Raw genomic sequence first — 11676 nt, 5'->3', positions numbered from 1 at the left:
CAAAATTTCCAGACTGTAAGAGTGTAAAGATAGGCCTGTGCCTACATTTTGCAGAGGCCATACTGCACATTTATTTTTAAATTATAAATCTTTCATCATTTTTTTCACATATTGGAGACTACCTAAAGACACCTCTATGTTTTGTCCCGTGGATATTTCTTGTTTTCCAGTTAAGCTGGCAGCACTGAACTCACTTTGTATTTCTAATGAAAGGCTGTAACAGCTTTTTTTTTCAGTGGATCTTCAGATACTTTTTTTATTAATTCTGAAATGAGGTGACCAAATCTGAACTGTGCACCTAAGCATCTTAAAATGAATGCAGTGTAATTTATTTGCACTTGAATAACATTTCTAATCTTCAGAGCACTTTACAAATGCTGCTGGGAACTTCCCTCTACAATATATTATCCCCCCTGTTTCAGAGAAACAGAAATCAACAGACAGGAGAAGTGACTTGCTCTGGGTCACATTGCAAATCATGAAGAGCTCTAAACCTAGAAATCAGTTTTTGTGTTGATTCTTCAGCTTTTTCCTTGAGATCTATAGGCAGAAACTAGCCACAGTATTAGCTTTTGGAATGCATAGCATAGCAAAAGTGGGAATAAAAAAAAGTGGGAATGAACACCCTATTAAAGATCACTCCCATGTGTTATTTTAGGAGAGAGTTCTATAGCCAAAATTGTCCTGATCCCTGAAAGGAGAGATAGGTTGTATGTGACTGTCTTCCCCAAGAAAGAGTAGTTAGAAAAATCGAAGTGTATTGGGAGACAGATCGTTATTACCAAGAGTACTTCTGCAGAGCTCCTCAGTGGCACGTAATAGTGCATCAGGGCAGTGCTATCATGGATCCTTTTTGTTTGAAAGGCAGTGTTGTTTTTCATGATATGTGTTTTGACCACCGAGAAGATTGAATGGTCAAATAAAGTAGAGTGGAATTGGCACTGTCTGGCAGTCCATAGAATCACACAACCAAAAAATGGTTAGAGTTGGAATGGAGCTTACAGCCCACCCAGCCCCAGCCCCTGCCATGTGCAGGGACGCTTCCCAGCAGCTCAGGCCACCCAGGGCTGCACCCAGCCTGACCTTGAGTGCTTGCAGGGATGGGGTGCCCACAGCTCTCAGGGCAGCCTGAGCCTCACCACTCTGAGAGAAAAGATCACTGCTATCTGTTGTTGGGGGAAATGATGCAGGAGGACGTGGAGCTCTTGGGGCGGGTCCAGAGGAGGGCACTGAGATGATCAGAGGGCTGGAGCACCTCTCCTATGAGGAAAGGTTGAGGGAAGTGGGCTTGTTCAGCTTGGAGAAGAGAAGGGTCCAGGGAGACCTCATCATGGCTGTCCAGTACTGGAAGGGAGAGTATAAACAAGAGGGGGAATGGCTGTTTATGAGGGTGGATAGTGACAGGACAAGGGGGAATGGTTTTAAACTGAGACAGGGGAGGTTTAGGTTAGATATTAGGGGGAAGTTTTTCACAGAGGGTGTTGACGCACTGGAACAGGTTGCCCAAGGAGGCTGTGGATGCCCCATCCCTGGAGGCATTCAAGGCCAGGCTGGATGTGGCTCCGGGCAGCCTGGTCTGCTGGTTGGTGACCCTGCACATAGCAGGGGGTTGAAACTAGATGATCTTTGAGGTCCTTTTCAATCCAGGCCATTCTGTGATTCTATAAAGAGAGTTAGTTTTCTCCAGGAGAGAAAATGCTAATATGGATGAGTATTTTGCTTCTGTCCTCGTCAACCAAAACTTACATTGGCAATTAAAGATCGTTAGCTTTTCCTAGTTTATGCACTCGCCAGTAAATAAAACTGTGTAACTCTTCACCCCTGAGGTGCCCAAGTTGCTGCCAACTTGCGTAAGAAGCAAGATGAGTTTTACAGTAATCACTGGGTCCAAAACTTAACAAGTACTTGTAGAGACATTAAGGATACACTGATGTAAAGAGTTTCAGCACAAAGACTGCACTGTCTTCCTTTTGTCTTCATTAAGCAGTTTTCTAAGTGTTTGTGAAATTAACTATTGCACAGTGCCTGGAAGTGGAAAAAAAAAACAGGGGTATGCCTTCACTTCTTCAATGAAGGTAGCAAGGCAGTTCTGTGGCTGCACTCTGCTGGGAATAAGAAGGTGCACGTGCACTTTGGGAATGGCTTTGGTAAGGTTCAATGTTGCTGTACCAAGTATTTGCTGTTTACAGAATATTTCAGCTAGACACAGTGTATGGGATTGCTAAGTTTCAGTCAAAACACATGAAGGGCACGATTTGTGTTTTTAAAGTGCCTAGCATTGAAAACGTTGAGGAAACCAGGTACTAATGTGCTTTATATTCAAGTATGTAGCAGTCGATTTATTTGTATTTAAATACAGATTATTTTAACAGAAATCAATAGTGAAATTTGGTCTAAATTCTGTGTTGTATTTGTAGTTCTTCATGTGGCTTTTGGCAAACAGCCAACGGGAGGACTGGTAGAGTAGCATTAATGCAAGCAGCATACAGCGGTGATACGCTGCTGTCTGTGCAGTCATAGCAAACAAACTGCAGTGCAGGAAGATGTGATTTTGCTTCCCTCCTGTGCTGAGGGAGAGGAAGGGATGCTGCCCACAGCATCAGCACCAAGAGGAGATGAACTGCAGAACAGATCCAACACTGCTGTGGGGGCCACAGCTCAGCATAGGGGCTGCAGTGCTGCACGCACTTGAGAGCACCTTCCTCCCATGGCCCAGGCTGAGTCCCAGATGAGCCCTAGCAGCAGGGCTGACCCAGCCGGCCACACACCTCACACGGCGCACATCTGCTCAGGCTCTGCTTGTGGGCTGCTGCTTGCAGCCTCACAGAAGGAAGCCTGGAGAGACAGGGAGAAGGGGCTGAGCCAGAAAGACCAGCTTCCCCCTCAACCAGTTTAGTAGTAACACTTCCTTTTAATCCCAAAAGCTCTTTGCCTTTGACTTCCATTACATTAACAGCATACCACATAAATTCTTGTATGTGCTTCATAGACACCATTTGCTTTCCAGCCTGGCTGACTCCTAAAATTAGCATCCTTACAGACATGATGAACAATGCAACTTCCCTGCTCTGAATATGGCTTGATCTCACCCTGCCCTGAGCCTACCACAACACAAAGTCTGGTGAAACCCGACCTACTTGCTCTGCAACAGCTTGCTCTTGTTTCAGACATATCCACTAAGAAATTTCACTTTTATTGAACATGAGCAGCGTTTCCTGCTAATTTAAAGCATAGGAGCTCACAGAAAGAACAGCTACATAAAACATCGAGTAGGTCTATGCTTTCATGTTAAATTTATTAGTCCTTTCATATAACCTCACTGAGGCAACAGATACAACTGAGGGCTTAATTTTTACTTCATTAGAAAACCTCTGATCTCTCCAACTCTTAAAAGGCAATTTTAAGTTTCTTAAAAAAACAACAAAACCACCAATAAATTATCTCGTCATCTCAGTGTTTTTAATTTGCTGCAGCATTTTGCAATAAATATGCATAAGAGCACCATGAAATTTACATTAAGACAGCTAGAAGCTGTGGTGCATATGTGTAAGGAGTTTATGGCAGTTTTAAGCACACTGAAAAGCCCAAGAAATGCTTGAGGTTCTGGGACTGTGAACAGGTTTGTAACAACATTTCTCATTTCTGCTAACATCATCTATAGCAGCACCCTTAGCACTTCACCTAAGAGTAATAAAAATCTGCTGGATAAAATAATTCCTGCCTCAGAAGTATTGTTTCACACTCCCTGCAGATGACAAGAGATTATCCATTTCGAACCACAACCCCTTTTGTTCCATTAGTAAACACACAGAGGGGGTGGTCACAGACATATGGTGTCTGTCCATCACAAGCAATACAATAAAGACTGGAAAAGTCTGTCTGGTTGTTCTTATGGTTGCCTGCAATGCCAAACCACTCCAGCTGCCTTAACAGGAGGGAGGAAATGCATGCAGCAGGATTCCACTGGCAGTGCAGAAATTAAAGATCTTTAAAGTAATGGCAAGAAAAAGTAACAACACTGTGTTGTGGACAAGAGATCCACGATTCACAATTAATTATATTTTGGAACACAACAGCATTTATAGCAAACTTTTATTCAGTGCTTAAAAAAGTGTATGGAAGTTTTCATGAACAAAGCATTACTCGATGGAAAACATCTTTGTTTCCTCCTTAGAAAGTTCTTCTGCAAGAACATCCATTAAATGCATTTACCTACAATAATCACTTTTAAAATGCATGGGTACGGATTTCTTGTACACATGTATAGCATTTCCATAACTAAGAGACTTATCCTGAGCAGTGTATGAGGAGACATTATTTAAGCTGTCTAGTTACAGGACATTTATATAATTGACAACAAGCACAGAACAATGTATGGACTTTAAACATTTAATATGCCTTTTCACCAAGGAAGGCAAATGATATCTGCACGACTGTTTAACGCTGAGAGTCAGTTTAGTGATCACATATTTAGATCTGCAGTATAAAGACACACACAAAACATTTGGGAGTACATTTTGTTACAATAAACCAAGTTTGTATTCCATCATCATGTGGGGCTCTCCCATAACTTCACTTTGTGAAGGATCTGAAGAAAAAAAGAAAGAGTCAAAAGCATTAGGCTTTTACCAAGCTACAAAGACCAGTAAGAACTATGAAGGTGACCATACTTAATTTTTTTCATTTTAATGCTTAGTGCAAAAATTACTCAATTGATTCTTGACAGTACTGCACAGTGCACCTCTGTCCAAAGCAATGATCAGATAACCAGTACACCTACAGTGGAACAGTGATGTGAGTGCTTTGTAAGGGGGCAGAAGGGAACTGCTCAAGTAAAACCAAGTAGTTCTACAAAAGCACAACATCCTATAATGGCTAAATGAGATCTGTATCTAATAAAATGCAAGTCTGATCATAGCTTCTTCCACAGGTCCCATACACCTTTCCAATGCAACTTTTCTTTAGCACAAGAGGAGTTGATCATTCAGCCCTTCTGCTAGCTGGAACATGCTTGTGTTCTTTTCTCCAACCTACTGCCTTGTTTCACAAAAATCCTATGCCCTTAACAATCTTCTGAGATTCCTCCCTTGCCCTCAGTATGGTTCATATTGGCTGCTGTATTGAAAGACTATCCAGGAACACGTGGGAAACACAAGCCATACCAATCACTGACAGTATGAACTTCACTTCCATACAAAAGTCCATGTCAAAAAAAAAAAGGCTGCAAATGCACCTTGGAAGAAAGGTCCACTACAGCTGTATTGGACTGCTTTTTCCTCTCATAAATAAGGCATATTAATGACTTTGTCCTCTAATCTTTCTTTCTAATTATAGAACTTATAAAAAAAACTTATGTCTTTGTAATCTCTGCCTTTCAAAATCTGTGAAATAAGTTCAAAAATCTCTGGGGATCAGACATCCAGTATAAAAGCATCATCTTCAGCTCCTCAAGAAACCCAGCCCAAAAACAAATACAGACTTACTTAGCACTGCAGATTACATTCCATGCAACTACCAACTGAACCACACCTATTCATCTTTCCCAGGTGCTTCTTTGCCTTTTGGAACTTAATTTTTTATTTCCAGTTTTTTCCAATTTTTTTTTCCCAGTCATAAAACCATGACAGCTTTTAAAGGTCTTATTCCCTAGTGGCAAAGAGCTACACAGTTCCTAAATTTCACCTTTCGATGTTTCTAAAATATTCAAAACTATGTACATACCATTAAGAATATCCTCAAAACCGATGCATTCATCATTTCCTCTCAGAGTATCCAGTGCCATATTTGAGCTGTGAAGAAATGGGAGACGTTGGGCCTGTAAAAGGACAAGAGTTAAAGGTTTTTGCAAGACTGAAATGGAGATCTTTGCATTTCTGAAGTGTGAGTCACCATCCCTGAATGTATTTAAACACCCCCTGGATGTGGTGCTTGGGGACGTAATTTACGGGTGGCTGTTAGGGCAGCATGGTTAAGTTGCAGTTGGATTTGATGATCTTTAAGGTCTTTTCCAATCTGAGCTACTCTGTGACTGAGAAAAGTGACAGGCAGTCACCTGTTCCTTTGAAAACAATGATAAAGTAAGAGAACTACATCAATATCAAAACCTACCATCACCATCACCCTCATCACAGTTTTGAGAAGAGCAGCCTTTCACCTGGTTTCTACATTTCACTGCAGTGCAGCTATTGGTTTTAAAAAGTTGTGCTTTTTTTTCTTCCTGTTCTGCTCCCATGAAGTTGTGGAGGGTCTACAGTCTAACTGCTGGCACAACTGTCAGATGTCCCAATACAAACTATTCCCTTAAACACTTCAGAAAGGTGTAATTAAACCACAAAGGAGCTTCTATATCTAAGAAGATACACAAAAGCAAGGAGCAAAGAGTCTTCTAAATCACCATGTTTCTCACCCTCAAATGTTTGTGGAGATACAGTAGCGGGATCTTAGCCCTCAACTGTCTCATTTTCTGCATATCAGTTAGGAAAAAGATTTTTCCTCACAAGAGAGTACAGTTGAGATAAAGGAACATTTTCATATATCCTGTCTCTTGCCTTTCATCTTCAGGACAAGAAATTTCTTCCAAGTTTAATGGAACTCAGTGTGGTTCAGTAGCACAAAATCCACTGGAAGGGAGCATAAAATTCACAGAATCACAGAATTGTAGGGGTTGGAAGGGACCTCCAGAGATCATCGAGTCCAACCCCCTGCCAAAGCAGATTCCCTACACCAGGTCGCACAAATTGCTCCCACTTACATGGAAAAACAACCCTTAGTAGCTTGATTATCTTCAACAAGTAACAAAAATAATTTACTTGGACCACCAAACTGTGTTTCCTAAGGGACAAAGTCAGCCACGTTCCAATTACTCTCCATCCAGGGGATAAAAGGGAAAAGGAGGTGGCCTCAGCTTCCCAATTAAAAGTTAAAACCTTTGAATTTCCTGTAGACCTTCCCTGATCTTACAAGAACAGCTGTAAAGAAATACTAAGCACGTATCAGATCTCCTGCTTCAGGTTTTGCATTACCTCTGTATCTACTCCCACATCAATACCTGCTTCAGAGCCCCAAGCTTTCTTCTCCCTACAGCTGCAGATACTCCTTATGAATGTCATATGCTACACACAGCAAAGTATTAATTTTTGAATTAAGGGGAAAAATAGAAAGCTCGTCCACAGAAAGCTTAAGAATGCTTACCACTTCAACAAGTAGCAAATAAAACAGCAGCAGCTGAAGGCCTTTAGCACACTGACTGCTCTGAAAATTACTGACTGCAATAATTCTTTTTAACAGTTCGGTGAAAACTACTTTTGGAAACCAAATGGTTGTACTTCAAGACAGAAAGATGTCTTTCTGAAACCTTACATTCCCAAAGATGCCCTCACGTGGTTTAAGCAGTGGCAGTTCAATAAGGCATGCCTACCTGTTTCACTGCTCTGAGTTCCATCTGCAGCTTCAAGGGCGCGTGGAGTCCTTGAATATTTCTCAGCATGGCAAAGTTTGTTTTATCTTGATTTAACTGGAACTGCCACAAACAAAAAATGCTTTTAGTTTTTAGAAAAAGCGACTTTCAAATACGAGCGTGGAAGAGATCTGCAATGTCCTGCTTCAATGAAATTGCTAATTAATGCAGGTATAAAAAAATCCAGTAATCACAGAATCATAGAATGGCCCGGGTTGGGAGGGACCTCAAGGATCATGGATCTCCAACCCCCCTGCCACATGCAGGGCCACCAACCCCCACATTTAATGCTAAACCAGGCTGCCCAGGGCCCCATCCAACCTGGCCTTGAACACCTCCAGGGACGGGGCATCATATGATACCATCATATGCACATCAAATGTACATGGAAGAGAGTGATGCAGGAACATCTATTTAATAGAACTGAAATTGAATTTTGCAGGATTTTATTATAAATCAAGCAAAGTAATTTTTTTATTATTTTTTTTTTTTTTGACACTGAGGATGTGTAACTCCACCAAGTGGTGTAGTTGTGCACTACTTTGCCACAATATTACAAGCACAGAAAAGGGAAACTAAGTCTGATTTAATGTAAGAACAGAAAGCAGACATTGTGAATTTTACTCTTATTTACTCTGTTACAGACTACTTGAAAACACTTGGAATATATCTTTTCTCTTTATCATATATACGATTTTAGAGATCACACTAAAAAATATCAAAAAGCTCATAATTTTAGAAGCTGTTCTAAAACCGATCAGTAAGACAAAGAAAATCATCTACATAATAGAGGTAGGTTGTTTTTTTTTAAAAAAAAACAAAGAAGCACTGGCTTGTGACTACTGAAGTATGCAACAGACAGTTCTCAATAGCCCTGAAGCTTGAGTCACCTGGCTCCAATTCTGACTTTCCCAGTCCTAACAACATGCCTGTCAACATAACACGCAATTGTAAAGCAAAACAAAGAGTACCAACGTCTTACTTTAAAACCTGTACTCAGTGCTCATAACAGAACGTTGAACCTATGATCCACAGGCCACTTTGAAACAGCCCACAAGTGATGACTAAGCTGGACAAGACTACAGTTAGAACAAACTGTCTGCATACAATTTCTAGATGGGATAATGTAATGTAGAGTAAAATATCTATGGGTCACACAAAAAAAAAATCTAACAATGAAGACACATGGCAAATCTAAAGACAAAACAGGAAGATTAGCCTTCCAGAGGTGACAGGTGTGCTGCCAACCTAACTGCAGAGGTTGCACACAGAGCCTTCAGCTGGCTACACCTCACTAGGTAAACCCTGAACTGGAGGCCCGCTTATATACTAAGAGTCACGAGTAGAAGCTTAATTGTTAAATAAAGTTGCCAGCAGTGCACAAATAAAACATTACTGCTGTTACACACTTTTACCTTGCTAAAGGCAAAACCCTCCTCCACCTTCCTGGCTGGTGAGCAGAACAACCCAATGAACCACAACACTAAATTAAAGTCCACAGTAAGAGTGAAAAAGGTGACATATAACATTATACTTACATTTTTTTCTGACAACTCCAGTGGGTGGCTGGGCACCAACTCATTTTTCACACAAGAAAACCTAGAAATGCAAGGAAAAAAATTAGTTTCAAAAAATTAATACATGTATATTCCAACTAGCATTTATTTCACAAAGACCAATATTTGCCCAGCATTTTTCCAGAAAGGAACATCAAATATTACCTACTTCTTGAAGGGATGTTTAACAGAAAATTTAAAAGAATGTGACTAAACTCATGGGCATCAGGCTATAGCTTATTATTAGGCTTACAGATTCACCTGCCAAGAACCTTCTATAAAAAGCAAGCATTTAAAAACAGATTTTCCTCCCACATTAGAAGTTTGACATTAGCTATGGAACAATTTAACACGAAAAAACGCAAAGCATACCCTCTGCGCAGACCATGAGCTTCAAATGATCCAGGAAGTGAAAAATCAGTAATTGGGATACTGTCTTTCAACAGAGAAGAAGCTCCTCTGGACTCCTGGAACACAAAGTAAGGATTATTATAGCAGAAGCAGGCCTCTTTCATATGTGCTGTTAGATAAAGTAAATGAAAAATTGCTCCAAGGCTCCTCAAACGACTCTTGTACAAGTCCTACACTTCAGAGTCTCTTTAATTAAAAAAAAAAAAAAAAAAAAAAAAAAGGATTAAATGAATTATTTCAGAGTTTGATGGCTAAAGGTAGTAACAAAACATTTTGGGGATGTGGCAGAAACAATTAACTCCTGTTAGTTTCCACCCTGCACTTCAAGGATGGAAGGGAAGAAAGATCATGCTTGGCTTCAGTACAGACACAGTTAATCGCTTAAGAATCAGTTAAGATCAAATTGATCATGCCCATGGTTTTAGGCTCCCCATGAAGAGGTGTACTCTAGCATTCTAATATCTTAGCTCACGGAAAGAGCAAAGGAGAAACACTAACTTGTAGCAGAAACTAGAATATCACACCTCACAGATATATTATATGAAGCCACCATAACCTGACAACTGATTTAAAGCTAACCTGTCTGATTTTACTGAAGCAATCTCAGCATTATTCATACAGAGTGCCTCACCAACACACTGATGTCTCTGGAAGGTGACAGTGATGAGCTGCTCAATACAGGAGTTCCCTCCAGCAGCAACACAGGATTAAACAGAAAACATGTGCTCACAACTAAGACCTCCTGTATCAACATGTTGCCATGGTAACAGTCAGTAAGCTGGTACTGATGAGAAAAACCTAAAATAGCTGCTATTATGTGCATGCATAAGGGCTTGAGGGTAAAAAATTCAACATCAGGCAGCAGCGTGTTTGGAGCCTGGAAGGCCAACAGTACAGGAGGGACGCAAAGCTACTGAACTGTGTTTAGAGGAAGGCCACAAAGGTGCTCAGAGGGCTGGGGCACCTCTGCTATAAAAAAAGGCTAAGGAAGGCTTGTTCAGCTTAGAGAAGAGAAAGCTCTGGGGACACCTCAATGCAACCTTACAGTACTCAGAGGAAACTCACAAACAAGAGGGATATCAACTTTTTACAGGATTTTATAGTGATAGGACATTGGGATTAAACTAGAAAAAGGCAGGTTTAGGTTAGATGCTAATAGAAAATCCTTTACTCAAAGGCCAGCGAGGCACTGGCACAGGTTGCCCAGAGAAGCTGTGGGCACCCCCGCCCTGGAAACACTCAAGGCCAGGCTGGATTGGGCCCTGGGCAGCCTGAGCTGCTGGGTGGTGTTCCTACCCACGGTACAGAGGTGGAACCGAGTGAGCTTTGAGATCCCTTCCAACCTAAACTACTCTGTAATCCTATATACATCATCTACCAATCATCACACTCAACAACAATCAGACTTTCGTGAGACCGCTGTGAAGCAAATACACAGAAGAGAGAAATCGCCTCAAAGATGAGACGAAAGATCAGAGCACAAGCAACTAAAACACAAGGAGGAAGCCACGCAGCGCTGCCGTGAAGTAACCCGGGGCCCCGCTTATGCCAGAGCACTGCCCACCCCACGCAGGGGCGAGTCAGGGGCCCCGCAAGCCCACCGCCGCATTCTCTGCACGAAGCTCCCTCCTTCTCAGCGCTGCGTGCCTACCGGCGCCGCTGCCCGCATAGCGGAGCTCGGAGTTGGGCCGCGCCGGATTCCCGTGACTCAGCACGGCCCCTCCGCCCGCCCAACGCCCACCATTCTGCCAAAGGGCAGAGGCGGCGGCTAAGGCAGCAGGCAGACCGACCGCCCCCCGCCGCCTTCACGAAAAGAACGGCGGCAGCGGCGGCAGCAAAACGCCGGCTCACCGCCAGCCCGCACTCACCATCCTCACTCCACGCTCTCAGCCACTTCCGCTTCCTGTTCGTCACTTCCGGTGCTCGGACCCCAGCAGAGGGGGCGTGGCCTCGCGGGGCGCGGCCTCACAGGATGGACGTGGCCTCGAGGGGGCGTGGCCTCGAGGGAGGGGGTGGAGCCGAGCGGGAGGGGCGGTGGCCGCGCTCAGCGGGCGGCCGTTGATGGCCGCTGTTGGTGGCTCCCAGCGCGCGCTGTGTGGACGCTGGCTCGCTCCCAGGCCGCGGGGCTGTTTCTGTGCGGCCATGCAGAACCCTGTGCCTGCGTTGGGCAAGGTCTGCTTTTCCTGGGGGCTGCCGCTTGCTGAGTCACCCCCGGTGTGCAGGCGATCCCTCGCACCTGCTGGCAGCTGCACA

The 11676-nt window shown here is 42.9% G+C and overlaps 1 protein-coding gene across 2 annotated transcripts; it reads right to left on the bottom strand.

Annotated features, from left to right (window-relative positions):
- Positions 1-4375: 4375 nt before the first annotated feature.
- Positions 4376-11369, bottom strand: LOC122177863 (proteasome maturation protein). 2 transcript variants are annotated; one of them, XM_042867638.1, is made up of 6 exons: positions 11292-11369; positions 9385-9479; positions 8995-9055; positions 7418-7519; positions 5722-5815; positions 4376-4588 (listed from the first exon to the last, which is right to left on the bottom strand). In XM_042867638.1, the coding sequence occupies exons 1-6, from the start codon at positions 11292-11294 to the stop codon at positions 4521-4523; spliced, it is 423 nt and encodes a 140-aa protein (XP_042723572.1). In that variant the 5' UTR covers positions 11295-11369; the 3' UTR covers positions 4376-4520. The 2 variants fall into 2 exon arrangements, with proteins under 2 accessions (XP_042723572.1, XP_042723571.1); XM_042867637.1 differs by lacking the exon at positions 11292-11369 and adding an exon at positions 11075-11107.
- Positions 11370-11676: the final 307 nt, after the last annotated feature.

The sequence above is a fragment of the Lagopus leucura genome, unplaced genomic scaffold (assembly GCF_019238085.1).
Source record: "Lagopus leucura isolate 7727_CA_CO unplaced genomic scaffold, USGS_WTPT01 Super-Scaffold_100001, whole genome shotgun sequence".
NCBI classification, from domain to species: domain Eukaryota; kingdom Metazoa; phylum Chordata; class Aves; order Galliformes; family Phasianidae; genus Lagopus; species Lagopus leucura.
The sequence above is the reverse complement of the archived record's forward strand: the minus strand, read 5'-3'. Positions and strand labels throughout refer to the sequence as shown.

Excerpts from the sequence above, each read along its gene's own strand:
- LOC122177863 (XM_042867637.1), bottom strand. Across the intron at positions 5,816-7,417 it reads AACTCAGAGCAGTGAAACAG|GCCCAACGTCTCCCATTTCT; the intron begins GTAGGCATGCCT and ends GTCCTTTTACAG. Across the intron at positions 4,589-5,721 it reads TTTTGAGGATATTCTTAATG|ATCCTTCACAAAGTGAAGTT; the intron begins GTATGTACATAG and ends TTTTTTCTTCAG.